The sequence below is a fragment of the Nilaparvata lugens genome, chromosome 7 (assembly GCF_014356525.2).
Source record: "Nilaparvata lugens isolate BPH chromosome 7, ASM1435652v1, whole genome shotgun sequence".
NCBI classification, from domain to species: domain Eukaryota; kingdom Metazoa; phylum Arthropoda; class Insecta; order Hemiptera; family Delphacidae; genus Nilaparvata; species Nilaparvata lugens.
The window spans coordinates 55655441-55676041 of NC_052510.1; the positions used below are offsets into that span (position 1 = coordinate 55655441).

General features: G+C 35.8%; 1 protein-coding gene across 1 annotated transcript; it reads left to right on the forward strand.

The window, feature by feature from the left end:
* Positions 1-5280: 5280 nt before the first annotated feature.
* On the forward strand, positions 5281-20397 carry LOC120352477 (mucin-1-like). The gene is made up of 3 exons (XM_039433216.1): positions 5281-5385; positions 12587-13229; positions 18923-20397. Exons 2-3 carry the CDS (start codon positions 12591-12593, stop codon positions 20318-20320), a joined length of 2037 nt encoding a protein of 678 aa, XP_039289150.1. The 5' UTR covers positions 5281-5385; positions 12587-12590; the 3' UTR covers positions 20321-20397.
* Positions 20398-20601: the final 204 nt, after the last annotated feature.

The following is a 20601-nucleotide window of genomic DNA, read 5'->3' on the forward strand; positions in this document are numbered from 1 at the left end:
ACTAAACAAACCTCATTTAGGTCAGAAGTATGATAAATATGTTTTAGAAATAAGAACTTAATGTTAAAAATTGAAACTAAACTGCATAACTGAATAAGGAAAACAAAACAAAGATGCTTAAAAAAGTTGATTAGAAATAAGAACTTAATATTAAAAATTAGAACAATACTGAATTAAGATAACATAATTTTTTTTATAACTGAGTGAACAGCTATAGTCTGTGCAACCTTTAGATTGCAACATTGTTCTTATGGAGTTCAGTGCTGCCAGATTTGACAGAATCCAGAGAGCCTGTGAGCTAATTGTGTGAGAGAAATGGCGAAAAAGAGAGCGTGGGCCTTTTTGATAAAATTTGGATAAAAACGGCAACAGTGTGCTCCTATTGTTGTATGAAAATAACCTTGGCCATAAAGCTTTGGGTTACAAGCTAAGATTTGCATGGATTACACAAGGAAAAAGAACAGAGAGCCTGTGAGATAATTGTGTGAGAGAAAGAGCGAAAAAGAGAGTAGGCCTGTTTGATAGAATCAGCATAAAAAAGTCAAAAGTGTGCTCCTATTATTGTATTGAAATAACATTGACCATGAAGCTTCATGTTACAAAATAAGGTTTGCACGGACTATACAAGGAAATTCGAGAAGCATCAGAATTCGGGCTAGTTAACAGCATTCAATTCGTATATTTGTTTAAAATTATCAAGAATCAATGAATTCATTCATTGACGTTTGAACAAATGCAACCTCTCATTTATTCCCATAAGTATCAATCTTTTTACTCCAATGTTTCAAACCCGGTTGTACAAAAACCCGTTCAATTTCAACTGAGATTAAATTCCACAGAACCAATCAGAGAAGCCTTCTTTGCAAGAGAAGCCTTCCTCTCTCGTGGCATTTAATCAAGATTAAAACTTGACAGCCATTTGTGCTACCGGGCCTCAGTATGTTATTCAAGCATGGTACTTATCATTCTGCCACAACACAAGCTTAGAACAATTTTCTTAGCTCATGGCGATTTTCGGTTTAAAATTACTACACTATTTTATTATTTGAGATATAAACGTTTTATTTATTAATTCATAATGAAACACAAACAATCATAGAATGATTATGAATGGATAATAATGAATGGAGTAGTAGAAGTAAATAGAGCTAGTGTCATTCATTTGTCCACCTATTTCATTAAAAAATTCAGCTCAGAATCTTCATTAATACAGAAGGGCCCAAAAAATCTATAGCTTACATACTTTGACAATGAATACTTTGAAGTCTGTAGTTCCTTTCCCAATCATTCATAGTTGAGAATGATATTGTATCTATCAATGTATAAATAAATAAATATCATCGTAACGCACTGGCATGAAGTTTTAAACTCCGTACGTCTAGACTCTGTCTTAAGCAACGTATCCTCATTAGCGGTGTTCTTTCATTATCTTTCAAACTGTGAGGCCGTTTCAGACCGTTGTAAACTTTAAGGCCGTTTCAGACCGCCGTAGCGTCTTCGGGTGATGTAGTACGTATCAAATAATGTAAGGTGTAAGCTATGAACAGTTCACACCAAAGGGTATTCTCTCATTATCGTATTTTAATATTGATCACATTTTGAGCTGTGGTCGAGTGTAATTGTCTAGTTCAAATCACATGAGCTTCCCGAGATACGGAGCGACTGCTACGTTGGAGCTGGTAGCATAGACGACGTGTATTATGTAGCGTCAGCGATGCTACGCCTCTTTGAAATGGACAGATTGATCAAGATTAGGGGCGAGACTACATCAAGTGTTTTTTCAGGCGTTTTCAGAGTCGGCCGGGCGGGGCTCTTTCTGATTGCATGATTGGGTTGGCGCCTGATAAAACGCCTCATATGGTCTCGCCCCTGATGCTAATCAATCCATTCTCAAGCTCATGTATTGGAATGAGTTTAAGACCAAATTTGACCTGTTTGTCCATTTCAAACAGGCCATAATAGCTGACGCTACATAATACGCTTCGTCTAAGCTACGAGTCCCAGCGTAGCAGAGTCGCTCCGTATCTTGGGCAGCGCATGAGATTTGAGCTAAACAATGGCACTCAACCTCACCTCAAAAATGTGATTAATACAAAAATGGGATAATGAAAGAATACCCTTTGGTGTGAACTGTTCATAGCTTACATATTTGATACGTACTACATCACCCGAAGACGCTACGGCGGTCTGAAACATCTTAAAAGTTAAAAACGGTCTGTAACGCCCTCACAGTTACTCAAACGGCCTACTCATCTTTCTCGTCGTCTTCTTACAGGGGTAGGCATTAATACCTGTTTCGCCTTCAAACATTCTCCCACCTTTTTCTTGGTCTGCCGATACTTCTCCTCCCTTCTGGCTTGTAAGCAATGACAGCTTTGGGGATTCTTCCGTTTCCCATTCTCTCAACATGTTCTCTCCACTGTTGTCGATTCTCGTCAACTCGTTGAGGTATAGAGATCACATTGAGCTCTCTACGGATATCAATATTATAAAGCCTGTCCTCTCTGGTGCATCCCTTCACTGACCTTAAAAATCTCATTTCGGCCGCCTGTAACCTGCTCCACTCCCTTCTCTTTGGTACCTAGGTTTCACAGCCATACAAAAGTGTTGGCATATTATACATCTTTCTATCTTTTATGCATCTCATCTTTCTATTGGCATATTATACATTGAACTACAATACAGAGTAGGATTCATAGTTGACATTGTTTTGTTCTCTTTACGTTCACTGTCAATCAGTGGAACAGTTTTGGGCGTAAGTTAGCCTGTGGTACTTTTCTGTACGTTGGGTGATTCTGAATGATTGAATAAATAAATATACATTTTTTTAGAACCTCTCTGTCGTTGGGATACAATGTGAGCATAAATGAAGTTAGCCATAATTATCTTCAGATTATTGAACAGTTATGATTTAGAAAACATTTAATAAAATCTCACCCAATACTCTTCCTTGCTCTATACATGCTGCTCTCAATCGTGTTGTAACTGATCTGCGATGCGACCTCTGGAGGAACATCACTGTGAAAATAAAACATTTGTGAGAACTTTACTAACAAACTCTATAAACGCTAATTTATTGTTACAGCTTATACTGTATATTTAAGGCTCAACTCACAATTACACGACTCAGGTCGAGAAGAGACTCGTCTCTAGTAGAGAACATGTGTTTCCAAATGGTGACACTCAGACCAGTCGAATTTAGTCTCCGTGACGTCACCATTAGAAAACACATGCTCTTGACTAGAGTCGAGTCTCTTCTCGACCTGAGTTGCGTAAGTGTGAGTTGAGCCTTAGTTACTGGTAAAGCTCTAATTAAAAAAATTGCATGGTTGCCTGTAAAGTTGGTATACGGGCGAAAGTTTTACGTGACAACGACTTTGAGTGGTAAAATAATTTTAATGTGAATATTCATTCGTATAGTAGGAAGAAGGATGAAATAATAACTCCCAATGAGAGTGAGTGAGAGGCACGCGTCCCTTCCACTCGGGCATGGTTAGCCCGCGCCCACCTAAGAGCGAGAGAGACAACCATTGACTTGACATTTTGAATTAGTGGCGCAGTCGCAGGAGATTGCTTGCGGCGCCTGCACAGGTTGACTGCTCCGTTTCACTCTCTCTCCAGGTGAATGCTTCGGGTTGCTGGGCTTGCTGCTGCGAGCGTTGCTCGCCACTGCTCCTATTCGTGCTCTTTCCAGACGACCGTGAACCGAAACGAACGCTCTCACTCGCTCTCATTGTGAGCGCATAACGTGGGAACGTAACGCAGTTTCTTGAAGTGTCTCCCGGCAAACCAATTTATAAGACGTTGTCACGTCAAAAACAATCTATTCTTGATATTTAATTTTTTGCAAGGCCGTACTGCAGGCTTCCAGTGTATGTGCAGGAGCACACTTTCAGGAACTGATTTTCAAGACTACCCCTTCTCTAGAACCTAAAGAACATTCTCTCTTCTAGAGAAGAGGGAAGATACGTGACGACTACCCGGACACCCACTGTTGGGAGGACCAAAGAAGTAAAAAGTAAAATTAGGTAAGTGGTAAAGTCAAAGTGACCTCATAATAAATATTTCCTTCAACTTACTACACTTAGGCTACAGATCAATAAAATTCCTTAGCGACGAGTAGTACTAACATAAACCTCACCAAAGGGAAGTCGCTATAAAAAATTCCACTATCATTAGACTGCGGTAAATTTAAGACAAGTAACAAGTGTACATGAAAATTCAATGAATCACCGTGTCTTACTTCTAATGTCATCACCACCGTTCAAGGAACTGTTCATGAATTTGAAATAAAATCTAATGAATTTATATGTTATGTGCTCTAGCTGCGGCGGCTCTAGTAGTCGCTAAAGTATTACACCTTCAACAAGTATTTATTAACCTAGACAGCCATCAATAGCCTACACGTTCCATCAAAAATGCGAACGATTCTGATTTATGTTGATAACTTAAAAGCTGGGCCTATAGACCTACAATAAATATAAAATATACGTACCTTTTTGTTAATTCTTCGTGGAAAATTTTGCGCAAAGTGCCCCTTTTTTCAGTACAACACCTCTTTAAAATATTTCTTCTCAAACTTAACGCTTCTGGTAGAGAAGTATTAGGAGTACAAGTATGTATTGAAAGATGTTTTATTCGCCTACCCTCTTCGCCATCTGTCAAATATAAAATGCCATTTCCTCTACAATTTGATGTATAGCAACTTAATCTCCATAGACGGGGTTTTCGTATTCTAACTCGGTACCAATACCCATTTCCATCAGAAAATAATGGAAAACCGCGTTGGCTTGTACACTCTATAACTTCATTTCCCATAGTACTAATCAATTAGGCCAACCTATTTTTACAAGAAACTAACATGAAGTCTATTTAAACTAACAAACCAGAACAGTCTATCTATGACCCAATAATTATACAATTTTAAAAACACATTACTATTATTATACATAATAACATAACCCCAACAGAAATGGAAGGTTTAAAAATAATAATAATAAAAATAAAGCAACAAAGCAAAATCTCTGTGGAGAGAATTCTGCGCATGCTCAGAACGCTAAGGATGAGGACCTCATCAGTTGACAAATCACCCACTTCGAGCGCTCAAGGTATAGGACATGCGCAGGGTCTGTAGAAAGATAGACCTTGCGCATAACCTATCTATAGACCTTGCGCAGATGCGCATGACCTTTCTATAGACCTTGCGCTTGCGCACTACGATCAGTGACCCGGGAAAAAAGGGAATTTTGATGCATTGTGGGATTGAGATTGGGGATTGAGGTTATGTACGACGTTATCAAATCATAAATTATTAGTTAGTGTTACCTATCAAACTGTCATACCATAGTTTTGCTGAAGTGAAACGTCTCATCTTCTATTAATTTGGTATGTGTGTCTGTTAATTACTTAAATAGTTTATTACTTGACTGAAATATTCTAGAAAAGCCAACAATATTTTTGAAAAGTATTTGGCTTTATTTCTGGAATATTACATCCTTTAACGTAACCTACTAGGAATGAATGCAATGTATGAAATGTGAAAGTAAAAATTATTTTGTTCTGTTTTTAATTCTTTTTCTATTCTTCGTGAAAATAGTTCAATTTGTTTTTTTTTCATATAGATTTGTAAGCTTTGCCTATTGGCGGAGTGAATAGTAGAAAATAGTAACTCCTGTAGTCTTGCCTATTGGCGGAGAGCCACTAGACTACAATACTACCCCTTCAACAACATTGAATATTTTTCAAAGTGTATCTTTTTATAAGTACCAGAGTTTATTTGTATCTTCTCAAAAGCAACGTGTTGCATCCGAAAAGATACACAAATAGCTTTTTGAAGTTCCGTCCTTTTAATACAACAAGAGAAAACTTCTATACCCCACTAAGAAATACGATGTTGTCCATTTAAAACATAACAAAGCTGACATTAGTTTAACATGCTCTTTTCATTGTTGGTGATAAGATGCAACTCTCTCATTCATGAAGAATATCATCTGTGTGTAGTGAGCTTCCTCCATCTAGGGTCTCTGAAACTGATGTTTTTGAAAAGCATTAAATATCACCCCACCAACCATACCTTGCCAATTTATGCCATCGCAAAGGCACGAAGGCAAAGCTAGGGGTTGCATACTGTACACAGTCAAGTATAAGCTATTAGGCCTACTCATTAATCACAAAGTCCAATAGTTTGAAATACCTATTAAAATCATCAAGTAAACAAGTTAAGTGGAACATTATCTCTAAATATTTTGAGAACTATTAGAAATAGAAACTTGAAAACGGTTTCATTGTATTTGCCATCAAATTTATAGCGTAGCCTATTTTATGTAGCATTTGACAAGGAATATAATGAAACTAATTTCAAGTTCATAACTAATAGTTTTCAAGATTATTTTTAAAAAATGTGCAGAAACTTGCAATTTTTACTTTTCTTGTCCTATTACCATAGGTAAGGAAAGTATTGCTTTCCGAAAAAAAATTAAGATACCCAAATTTCTATACGTTTCAAGGTCTCCTGAGTCCAAAAAAGTGGTTTTTGGGTATTGGTCTGTGTGTGTGTGTGTGTGTGTGTGTGTGTGTGTGTGTGTGTGTGTGTGTATGAGTGTATGTGCGCCTGTGTACACGATATCTCATCTCCCAATTAACGGAATGACTTGAAATTTGAAACTTAAGGTCCTTAAACTATAAGTATCCGCGCCGAACAATTTTGATCAAATGCAATTCAAGATGGCGGCTGAAATGGCGTAAATGTTGTCAAAAACAGGGTTTTTCGCGATTTTCTCGAAAACGGCTCCAACGATTTTGATAAAATTTATACCTAATATAGGTAGTCATTGATAAGCTATATCAACTGCCACAAGTCCCATATCTGTTTAAATTTCAGAATCTCCGCCTCATCTATGCAAAGTTTGGTTTTAGATTCTCAATTAAGTGGCTCAGATACAATTTAAACAAAACATTTCAAGTGGAATAGATTGAGCAAGAAAATCTCTTCAATTAATGTTCAGTAACATTTTCTCCTAAAATTGAAAATAAGCTCGAAATTCGAGAAAATGTGATTATTCAATTGCAAACTGTTAGCAACTGTTGATTCTATTGAATTATTCACTACGAAGAGATAGCAGACCTCGTGTGTCTCCAGCATCCTGTCACCAGCTGGTTCAGATGGTATAGTAGACTTGAGATGCGCGTGAACACTAGCGTCAGGCGATCAATTTTCATAACGGCAAGGAAAGTTGTGTGAGTGCGCCACAACAGATTTTTAAAAATGTGCAGAACGTGCAACTTTTTGTTTTAAAGGAGATTAACTTGTTTACTTGTTGATTGACAGGTATTTTAAACTATTGGGTTTTGTAAAATAGTGAATTCTAAAAGGAAAAATTTTCAGTTACTTGATAGCATAAACTAAATTTTTTTTTATATATTTGGATGATTAAAAAATCACACACTATACTTTTTAATCTTTATTTATAATTATTTTTTGCTCTCTTCAGTGGTTATTAAATCAGTCATATCTTATGTATGGTTAGGTCAGGTAGAGACTCCCTTTACAGCTAAAGGCTTGATTAGGTTACATAAGGTGTGGTAAGATTATGCCTGGAAATATCAGATTGGCCCAGGCTTGGTTAGGTCAGGTTACATTGTGTTGGGCGTAATTAGGTTAGGCCAGCCCACGGCTGGGGTTTTAATGTTGTTTAGATTAGGTAGAGTTTGGTAGGGCTTTGGTATGATTAGAGCTTGATGTGACAATAAATATTAAGAATATAATATCATACAAACATATATTTCATGAGTTGATCAAATTTCTGGTTGTGGTATTGAATTCAGTTGACTGGATGGCAGACACCTCTTTATGATTTCTCATCTGAGCTTAGACTCAAATAGACTTAAAATGTGAGCTTAGACAAATAGACTTAGACTTAAAATGTGGTCCACGGTCTGCACTATGCAAATATGTAGAATTCTTCCAAAGCTAAAATACTCCACTTTCAAACATTTTTTCTTTTTTCAAAAATCTAAATTTTTTACCTCTGAATCATTGCTGATTCTCTGTATAATTCTACATACCTAATTAAGATAGCCTAAGTAATTAAGATATTTCCAATTTTGTAGTAACTGGAAAATAGGTAGCAAAAGATTATTGAAAATCAAAATTAAGAAGTATAGAGTCGAAATTTTATAATTTTTCCAAATATCTCAAAAAGATTTCTGACTGATCATTTTTCCTTCAGAATTCAACTATTCTAAAAAATCCAATATTTTACAATACGATAAGCCCACCTGCCAATCACCAAGTAAATAGGTTAATCTCTTGAAACAAAAAAAATTGCACATTTTTTGTAATAGGCCCATCTCAAAAACTATTAAAGTTACAAATTTTAAACAGGTTTCACTGGATTCCTCTTCAATTTTTACATAAATTTGACTATTTAAAAACCTATTGCCATGATCAAATTATAAAAAAAACTAATAAAACAATTTCATCTTTCCGCCGACTGTTCATCTAATATACTTTGAAATCGACATCAATGTAATACATTTTTAACTCCTCTTGACCTCCATGTAGAAGGAAACAAACTTACCGCAGCCCATCTACTAAAGGTCCCCATGAATCATGTTTATAATCATAAACGTTTATAATCATAGATTATAAACTGACGTTTATCAAAAATATTTAATTCCTCATTCGACCCATGCTAGGACTATCAAATATGTGATGATTTTGAACGATCAGAGATAGTGGATCAAATATATCTGACCAGATCTGATCAAATATATTTGACCAGATATATTTTATAATACTATAATGACTGTGTCATTAACTGTAACAATCTTGGCCTATTTTAATTATTATCCTTACCGTTGTTGCATTCCGGTGTTTTCTTTTTAAATGACTGTGATATTCTCTAGTGAAGAAACTGTCAAATATATTGTTTTGGTCTCTTCCAACATCCTATCTATATTTCTACAACAGTGCTTAGTTCAGTCACTTGGTGCAAAAAGGGCTCTACTCGATTTTCATAAGAGAATCACCGTTTCAATTCTTAACGATTGTCGGCAGACATTTAGGCTATCGTCACAACACCCAGAATGGTCTCCGATATCTGAGAATTAAGGTCCTTATAATGATAGTCAAATTAGTTGATACCCTAAAACAATAATCACTGTAGGTTTTTTATCTAAAATTACGGTATGTAATTAATTTTAAAAATCAACATCCAAACAAGCTTGAAGCACAAGAATGATTGAATTTTGGTCCTTTCTAAACATTCAACTCAAATAAATTTCAAGCATGATAACTCGCCTGGTTGCTGAAAAAAGCATACACAGTCTCAAGTAACAAAGTATAGGCCTAATAACACTCAGAATCAATATACATTTTTTGACAGAAATGGTTTGAATGGCGATTTCAGATTAGATATGTATTACTTTATTTATTTATACAATAAGTACATTGTCAAAATGATAAGGAGAGAAATGATGTTGATATTCATAATCTACTATGTTGCATATCCATACTTCTTTACTATTGAAATAAAAGTTCAATTTTTAAAAACACTTATAAAGTGAAAATGCACTTACTGCAAATTTTGCTACTAATAGCTATTAGTAGTGACGATGGTTTCGACCTAGTTTGGGTCATCATCAGACTGTAGAAACTTACTATAATCTACTCTAATAGTAAGTGCATTTTCAATTCATAAATGTTTTTAAAAAAATTTAAGATATTTATTCATTAGAATGATGGAGTAATCCGTGGTCTAGTGGATAGAGTGCTTGCGTAGCAGCATAGAGATCCCGGATTCGAACCCTCTCATTACCAGAAGTTTTTTAACCAGATCACTCCCGTGTTATCGGATGGGCACGTTAAACTGTCGGTCCCGGCTGAAGTATGTCAGTCGTGAGGCCCATTGACGGCTTAAGCAGGGAACCCACTATGCCGTCACCGTCAGGCGCCGTCCGGCACAGACCGTCACCGTTGCGTACCGGCAACATTGCTTTGCATTGTTTTAAACGAACGGCAACTCACTATACCCGTCCGTCACCGGCCACGACCGTGTCCGTCAGTCACCGTCGGCCACCATTGCTGTTTGGGGCATTCTTGTCGGATAGCCGGTCCGTTTTTTTATCATTCTTCCAGTCGACATTCAACCATAGTGCGGTCCACGTTATAATGTCAGTATTTGATCAACATTGGACTTGCTATCCTTGTCTATCATTTGACAAAGCAGATAGCGCTATACTTTTCTAGCTCCGCAAAGCTACCTGATCGTTATTTAACAATGTAGAAATATAATCTGGCAAGGCAGAGAATCAGCAACGCTGTTCTCCTATCCTTTTCCACTGCCATTATAACGTGGACTTCACTATATCAGTGAAATCACATCGCCAGTGTTTTGTTGTAGTGCGCCTTTGTTATGTGAGCGATGAGTACGGACGAAATATTGATAGAGGCTATCAGGGAGTATCCCTTCCTGTATAATACTAGTGATAATAGTTATCACGACAACAGGAAGAAAGATAATGCCTGGCAGGAAATCTCAGAAAAGTTTTATACCATGTCAGGTAAGTTATTTACAAATATTATTCTGTAAGCGAAATTATGAAATCAAAGTTTTGGCCGTTTGACAAATCACACGATGATGGGAAAGGGCTCAAATTAAAGGTCTTGATCCCAGGGATTCGGGAAAAGTTAGCAGCCGATCCTCAGGACCAATGACCTCACGGAAGTTACTGTGTTTCACTGGGAATTTCAGTAACTCGAGCAATTCGTAGAACTTCTTTGGAGTCATGCGAAAATATAAAAAGAACTTAGCATCGTCTTTTTTCAAGTCGTCAAACAAATGATGAAATTCACCATATTCGTTTCTTCTTCTGAAGATTTCGTGCACCCAGTACCTATGCTTCCTCCGTTTCTGTATCTCTTCTTCTTCAGCAATGCTGCGGCTATTACTAGCAATTCCTCCTCGTCTGATGAACTCTCCATCGCAACTGATGCATTTCTTCTGGTTAGCTCCGGTTTCTGACGGAGCTAAGCAGACGGGCAAGGGGGTTATCGCCGGAAAAATGACGGTGAAGGCGGCGACTGACGGTGACGGTCGGTGCCGGACGGCGCCTGACGGTGACGGCATAGTGGGTTCCCTGCTTTAAATTATATATTCAGGCGGTGGGACCTTCCCGAAAGGGACTCCCCACCAACAAAAGCCATACGAATTTACTTTTATTAGAATGATAAAATGGTGCAATAACTAGATTCATGTTACTTGTAGATTCTAAAATTTAGAATACCTTAATATTGACTAGTATTGGGCTATCATTATTAATTTTGAAACTCTCAGGCTCAACTCACACTTTCGCGACTCAGGTCGAGAAGAGACTCGACTCTAGTCGAGAGCATGTGTTTTCAAATGGTGACACTCAGCTAGTCGAATCTAGTCTCCGCGACTGTAACCATTTGAATACACATGCTCTCGACTATAGTCGAGTCTCTTCTCGACCTGAGTCGCGAAAGTGTGAGTTGAGCCTTAGTGCCGGTTGCACGAAAGCCGGTTTAATTTTAATCGTGATTATTCACGAGAAACAATCAGAGAAGGCCTTTTAGATGAGACAGCTTCACTGATTGGTTCTCGTGAAATTAATCACGATTGAAATTTAACCGGCTTTGTGCAACCGGCACTCAAATTCAAACAAATATTCCCAAAGACTATCAATTTATTATCAAAAATTTATTTTTGAATAGTGGTGTTTCACTGGTGGCGAGAAATGTAATTTTTGATTCTTAAAATTGAACATTGAATCAATGATAATTCTCCATCTATTCTAATGATGTCGTAATTATTGTATTAATCAATAATCACTAAATGATTGGACAAAACGCACTATTTGATTACTTTTCTCTGATTAAACCTAGTTGAGACTAGCTTCTACTTGTCAGAACATCAGCGTTGCCAGATCGTGTGAAATTGTTACTTTTTCATGCAAACCAATACTGAATATGGCAACACTAATCAATAATCACCAAATCATTAGACAAAACCCACTATTTGATTACTTTTCTCTGATTAAACCTAGTTGAGACTAGCTTCTACCTGGTAGAACTCCAACGTTTCCAGATTATGTGAAATTGTGACTTTCTCATGCAAACCAATACTGAATATGGCAACACTAATCAATAATCACCAAATCATTAGACAAAACCCACTATTTGATTACTTCTCTCTGATTGAACGTAGTTGAGACTAGCTTCTACCTGTCAGAACTCCAGTGTTTCCAGATTGTGTGAAATTGTTACTTTCTCATGCAAACCAATACTGAATATGAGAACACAAATTACAATTACCTCATCAAGTGGGATGAGAACCAAGTATTTTACAGTACTGACTTCTTGGAGCTTTTCGGTTCTGATTTTGAGAAACATCCAATTAATTTAGTCCGTCGAGATTCAGTCTCATGACGTTGAATGAGAGAGTCGTAATTTCACACAATCTGGCACCGCCGATGTTTGTTCAGGGGGTAGCCAGTCTCGACCTATTTTAATTAGACCAGAATAATTCTAATAAATTTTTGTTCTCTTTTAATGCAATTTAAGGATCATGGCTCAGAGTCAGGCACAGCCTTGTGGTACCTGCAGAAAAGACGTTGTTTACACCGACAAAGGACTTCTTTGCGAAGGAATGTGCGAGCAGTGGTTCCACACAGGGTGTGTCGCAGTCTCTGATGAGCGGTACGCAGAATTACAACTTGATGGTGAAACAAAATGGCGGTGCCCGACATGTGACAAAGAGCCATTACTGTCACTCTTCAATGACTTGAAAAGCTTGCAAGCAAGCATTTACTCCATCTCCGCCAAGGCTTCCCATTCCACGATAGAAAGTATATCTAGCGAGCTCAAAGATTTCGCTTCTCGAATTTCCCTCATGAATAAATTATTTTCTGAGAGTATCAAAGAGACGGGAAAAAAATGTGTCGAAGAAACATCAACATCGCTCGACAAGAGCAAGTTAAAGAAGAAACGAAGTCGAAAAGTCTCCAAGTGCAAAAAAGAATTGATTTTAAAATCGAAATCCTCTGGAGAAGAGTCTAATGATCTATTGACCGCATCTTTCGCAACCCATTTCATGGCATCCAACAATTTCGACGAATTCAATAAATCACCAACTGATTTCCAGTTCTCATCGTTGATTATTTCTTCCACTCCAGATGTATTTGATGAATTGGACACTCACAGCAAGGTACCTAGACAAAACGTTTCATTTCAGTGTGGAATAAATATAGTTTTAATTGTGTGGAATCAATGTGTTCAACTAATCAGTGTTGTTAATTAATCAGTGTTGTTAATCGATGTTGTATTCTTTCTCACTCTCTATCTCTCTCTCACTCTCTCTCTCTCTCTCTATCAATCATTTCAAATGATCAGTGTATTATGAAGCCTACTAACTTATTGAATAATTGAATAGCCTACTAAGCATACAAGATTGTCATCTTGTTAAATTGCACTCTTCGGCTTGACCTAACATTCAGCTCTCTAATAATATTAAGAATACCTATATTCTGTAATAAAGCGTTTGTTTCTTCCACATTTGGATAAATAAATTAATTTGCAGACTACTCTAACATACCACTACTAACATTATCTCAGCGATCATTGACCCTATATTCCGTATTATGTCAAGTGTTTGAGGGCCAAGGCATACGAGGCGTTTTTTAAGCGTTTTCAGACGAATCGTCAGGCTGATTGGGTCGGGAAACAGCAGATAATCAGCCAATCGGAGAGCTTATTGCTCTGCCGACTCGTCTGAAAACGCCTGAAAAAACGCTTTGTGTAGCTTGGTCCTCAGTAATTTCTTCCGTTATAAAGTACCTAAAGAATGGGAGATTATTCATACATGAATAATTAAGATATTAATGATAGTTTAGGCTTAAACTTTTTTAAATTAAATAAAACTTTAATAATTTCTACAATTGGTAACTGTTAACAAGTTACATTAATATTTTTTCAAGATTAATTCGATATTTTAAATGTACAAAATATGATAGTTTCGAATGTAATAATATAAAGGCACTTCATGTATAATTATTATTTAACGAAAATCCTAAATAAATGCTGTAAATCACCCCGAAGACTTCTGCTACTGCAGACATTGACAACAGGGTTAACAGCTATAGATGGAAATTCTATGAGAACTACTATCCAAAAAATGCACTTCATGTAATAATATAATAGTCTATATTACATACAAGCTGTAGATTTTTGCGAATCCAGTTAACATTACTAAATCAAAATCTGCTCACTCTTAACTATGACAAGACCCACTTTCTAACTTTCTCAGCTACACAACATGGACAGCCCACAGAAAACCTTCTAACAGTCAACTTTTCCAACACCACGGCATTCACTATCCACAGAAAACCAACAATAAAATACCTCGGAATTATACTTGATTATTTTCTACACTGGGACCATCATATATAGATTACCTAGCTAAGAAAAATAATATTAAAGTTCAAAATGCTGAGAACATTTATAGACAAGAAGTGCATGAAGATGGTCTACTATTCCTCAGTTCAGTCTTTGTTTACCTATGGAATTGTAGGATTGTGAGGAAAAACTACGTTCACCTCGAACCCCTTATAAAAGTGCAAAAACTAATAATTAAAATCATCAAGCAGAAGCCACCTCGTTATCCGTTAGACCAGCTCTACAATGAGTTTGGTGTGATGACGCAAGACAACTCTACTCCCTAGAAATTATTTGCAGACTACACAAAAACCCAGAAACCTTTCAAAACAGAAACCACTGTCACAACACAAGAAATAGAAGCCTTCTTATCACGAACGAGGCTAGGAAGGCAACATACCAACGACACTTCAACCACCTAGCACCAAAACTTCACAATTTACTTTCTGTATACATCAAGATAACTCAAGAAAATATTTAAATGCGCCGTTAAAAACTGGATTACAACAACTGGAAGACATAATATAGAAAACATAATTTCGAACAATATGTGAGCTCACTTACCCAATATATTTGCACCCCCACTCTAAATTTAATGTATAACTTCTACACCTGCTCTAGAACATGGGTTTCCCATAGTTGAGTAGTTCAATTTCCGAAAAAATGCAATTTATTTATATTTGTAGTAAATTTCATATATTGTAATTTTGAATATTGTGTACATTTTATTGATTGATTGCTTATTTGTATATTAATGGAAATAAATTTATTATTATTATAACATTTTGTTCCAATAATCATCTCACTCAAACCAAACTATATGAAGCTTCGATTTTCTAGGGAAGGAGATTTTACCGAACAGTTTAATCAGTAAGTTTCCCTGATTTGAAGAGTGCTTTTTAGTATAAATTGCTTGAAAATCAATTATTTAGATTACAGTCTAGTGAAAATTTACCTTTCTGCCCGCACTTTTTAATGCCAAGATCTATTTCCTACAAAAATATTATTTAGCTTACTCCAGTTTTGGCAATCACTCTTATTAGTTGCTAGCGCAATAGTGAACTCAAATTACCTCACACTAAACCATCTAGGTAGTAATCTGGTTCTGGGTTCGCATCATGGTTAGGAAAAGTATTTTTATAATAATAATCTTATTGAAGCCTATCAGGCATGTACTGTTAATTTAAAATATGCCCCTGATAAATTATATAATTTTTAAATAAATAATTACTATTTTTATCTCACTCATTCGAATATACTCTCTGTAATTCACGAATTATAAGCTAACATTAATTACTCAGTCATAATACCTAACTCATGTTAATAATTTTTCCAGTTTTAGAAACATAAAGAAACTGATTTAAACGTTTTACAAGCTGTTTGAAATTATTAATAATTATTCATTAAATTAATTGTTGTCAAATTGTCATCAACATCGCCTCCATCATCATCATCATCATCATCTTCTTGTTGAGATCGTCTTGAACAAGTGAACTCGAATAGCATTTCCATCGCATGTCAGAATTCATCAAATCATTCGAATATTGTAGCTTGGCTGTTCTGTGAATAACGCTATGTAGACCTATGCTTTACTGTCAATTGTTGATGTACGTGTGTGACAAATCTCTTTCTTCTATACTCAAATGATGTAACTTCCGAATTGCAATACATTGTATTCCTTATCTTATAAGTGTTATAAAAATTTGGAATGTATATATGATAGAGTAAAATTGTTGAGTTGGTGTCCTAATTCTACTGTGAATGTGAATAAATATTCTTGAATGCGCATTTTTGCATGTTCTTTGCAATTCGCTTCTGAAATTATTATAAAATGTAAGAACTTTTTAGTAGCATTAAGAGCATGGAAAAGCTTCAAGTTTAGTTAACTATGTTACAAAAGTTGAACTGCAGTCTACTAAATACTGGAGATATAGGCTAATTTTTAATTTTTGCTTCTGCTTCTAGTTGATAAAATAACATAATAATTATAACATGACTAAGTTAATGTGTGTATAGTTGAATTACGACTGTTGTACTATTTCTCCACTTTGTCAACCACTTGTAGCTTGAAATTTGTAAATTGAAAGTGGTTGACGATAGTTTCTTACTTGTTTTATACATTAAGCTAAAGTTTTATATTATTGTAAAGCTGCGTTTACACCAAAGTTATTAACAAATGTTAATAATTTAATCTTTATAGATTCTATTAGATTGACATAACTTATCATACACATGATAAACATATATGTTTGTCAAGCTCCGTTCAATCTAATAGAATCTATAAAGATTAAGTTATTAACATTTTGTTAATAGATACGGTGTAAACGCAGCTTAAGTCAGCGAAATTTATTTTTCACAACAAAAACTTGAATGGTACCTTGGCTACTAAACATTATTGGGTAGAAGATGAACTTGAAAAACTATTATTAACTTTGTTGTAGTTCAGGCACCTGTGAATCTTTGTAAGTATTTAGAAAAAACACTTACTTTTTCATCATGAAATATAAGATTCATTAAATCATAAGATAGTACCGAACTTATTTTTTAATATTTACGATGATACGTAGTGTCTAAACCACAACAAAGTTAATAATAGTTTTTAAGCATATTCTACTCAATATATTTAGTACCCTTCAAGCTTTTTTTTTGAATAATAAATTCTACTGACAAACAATCATTCATCATAAAAAGTATGTATTTTTTAAAATATTTACTAAGATACAAAGTGTCTAAAATACAACAAAGTTATTATATAGTGTATTGTCATGGAAGACAACATCAATACTTTTATTGTTAGATTCAAGTATTCATCAAAATAAAATGTTGATGGTTTCATTTCAGACAATACTTTAATCAAACAATAATAGTTTTGATGTTGTTTTCCATGGCGAAACATGAAAACTATTATTGTTTGATTCAAGTATTGTCTGAAATGAAACAATCAAGATTTTATTTTGATGAATATTTATTTCATCAAGACTCAGGTTTTCAAAAATGACAAGACTCACTAGTTGAAGTGATGTGTTGTAATTTTTTTATATTTAGAATGTTTCCAGTAATTTATCAAATTACTACAAAATTTTGGCTTTGGTCTTTAGAAGTTTGATACTGAATATTGATAAATTACTGGTAATGTGGCCGATTATTTGGCATGCATTTTCACAGTCTGAGAGTACTTGTCATGAATTTTCACCGTCGTCGACACTTTTAATACAATGGGTACCGTACTCTCAGACTGTGAAAATGCATGTCAAATAATCGGCCACATTACACTGGAAACATTCAAAATATAAAAAATACAACACATCTCTCCAACATAGTGAGTCTTATCATGGTTGAAAACCTGAGTCTTGATGGAATTTATTTATCAAAATAGAATCTTGATTGTTTCATTTCAGACAATACTTGGGTCAAACAATAGTAGTTTTGATGTTGTTTTCCATGAAGATACTCTTCATAATAACATTGTGACCTGGCTAACTGAGGTCTAGTGTCAGAGTTTTCAGATAGAAATAAAGTACTTGAAATTGAAGTTGCTTTCCATGACGAAACACTATATAATAACTTTGTTGAAGTTCTGACACTGTGTTACTAGTAAATATTTGAAAAAACACTTACTTTTTTGGAGTCTTGAGGAATGCATAGAGGCTGATGAAGCTCCTCTTCAGGAGTGAAATGCATTCCTCAAGACTCCAAAAAAAGTAAGTGTTTTTTCAAATATTTACTAGTAACACAGTGTCAGAACTTCAACAAAGTTAAATAAAGTACATAATTCAAATTCGATTTTAATTTGAATAATTAACTTCTTTTTTATGATTATGTCAGAGGTCCTGAAATTGATCAGGAATCGATATAGAAATTAGTTTCTCTAGAGATTTCTATCCTAACTTGAACTATTGATAAATAACTAAACTCTATGATTCAATTTCTTCTTTTTTGTCTTCATCCTACTGGAAATGTTGATATTAATTATGATAAATTGTGTTCTTATATTACACTTTTACAACAGTATACCTATACTCACGATTTTGTTGCTTGTAGGACGCGTTTTGTGGCACTGAGCCACATCCTCAGCGTACAAGGAGTAGCTCTGTACTGTAGAAGTACTACTGAATCATGAATAAGAGCCTAGTTATAGAAATTAGGTTTCTATAAAATAACGTTCATATCTGCTCACTTTTAGGAAGGTACAGACTTGAGCGCCATAAACACGCGCATTTCACTTTTCATCAGCTGATGTTGTTTATTATATCACTGTATCTTGGTGTTTATGTACAAATAAAAATATAATAAGAATAGCATCAGCTGATGAAAAGAAAAATTAACGTTTTCATGGCGCACAAGTCTGTACCAAAGCCAGTCTGTGTACAGACTTAGTACAAAGTCAGTCCGTACATATACATTTACATGTTAGATCAAAAATAATTAAACCTATGCTACATGGAGTGAATTTCGATTCATTTTCAGGAAGTGCCCTCTCTTGATTCTCCTTACTTGGTACAGACAAAGTCACCATCAGATCGTCAGTCAAATGGACAGAAATCTATGTCTCCAATTTTGCGAAATGAACATAATTTCATGCCACAAGGTTTGCCAAATGAAGAGACCTCTATGTCACAAAGTTTGCCAAAAGAAGAGACCTCTAGGCCGAAGACACCAAGTTTGCTAAATGAAGAGACCTTGAGGCCGAAGACACCAAGTTTGCTAAATGAAGAGACCTTTAGGCTGAAGACACCAAGTTTGCTAAATGAAGAGACCTTCAGGTCAGCTGGTTTGCCAAATTTCCATTCATCTATCTCACCGGCTCATTCAAATGAACTAACAGCAAATGAATATGTGTCACCAACTCACTCAAATGAACTGAGATTGATGTCTCCTATAGATTTAATTGAACAGTCATCGTCACCGGCTCATTCAAATGAACAGTCACCGTCACCGGCTCATTCAATTGAACAGTCATTGTCACCGGCTCATTCAATTGAACGGTCATTGTCACCGGCTCATTCAATTGAACAGTCATTGTCACCGGCTCATTCAATTGAACGGTCATTGTCACCGGCTCATTCAATTGAACAGTCATTGTCACCGGCTCATTCAATTGAACGGTCATTGTCACCGGCTCATTTAATTGAACAGTCATTGTCACCGGCTCATTCAAATGAACAGTCACCGTCACCTGCTCATTCAATTGAACAGTCATTGTCACCGGCTCATTCAATTGAACGGTCATTGTCACCGGCTCATTCAATTGAACAGTCATTGTCACCGGCTCATTCAAATGCACAGTCATTGTCACCGGCTCATTCAATTGAACAGTCATCGTCACCGGCTCATTCAAATGCACAGTCATTGTCACCGGCTCATTCAAATGCACAGTCACCATCACCGGCTCATTCGAATCAACAGTCATTGTCACCGGCTCATTCAATTGAACAGTCATCGTCACCGGCTCATTCAAATGCACAGTCACCATCACCGGCTTATTCAAATCCACAGTCACTGTCACCGGCTCATTCAAATGCACATTCATTGTCACCGGCTCATTCAAATGCACAGTCATTGTCACCGGCTCATTCAAATGCACAGTCATTGTCACCGGCTCATTCAAATGCACAGTCATTGTCACCGGCTCATTCAAATAAACAGGCAGCTGTTGCCATGGAGTATCAAGTGGAGGACATTCTCGATTATAAGGTCGTAGATGACGAAACCCTGTTCCTAGTAAAGTGGAGAAACTGCGGAATGGAGTCCAGTTCATGGGAGAGCCGTGAATACTTGGTCAACTGCTCTGAAGCCATCTACAAATACTTCAGGCGATCTTTGGAGAACTTTGAGCGTAGTAGCTTAAACAACCTGCAACAATAAGCAAGCATTTTTTTGTATTTACTTTCCATCCGAGTGATGGAATCCGCTTTAAGCGTACCTTCTGTTCATGTTCCAGATTTTTCAACTTATAACATTTTTCTACTCAATATGATGTTTAAAGCTAGGTGTTTTTCAAAAAACAAGGAGCACTGTTATTAGTATACCTGTAAATCTATGAGATAGAGTAGCGCTCTACCTGGTCTCAGGTTGTAGAGCACAGAATTATGTGTAATAAGTGTTATTATAGTGTAATAAGTTGTGATTATGCAATTAATAGTAAT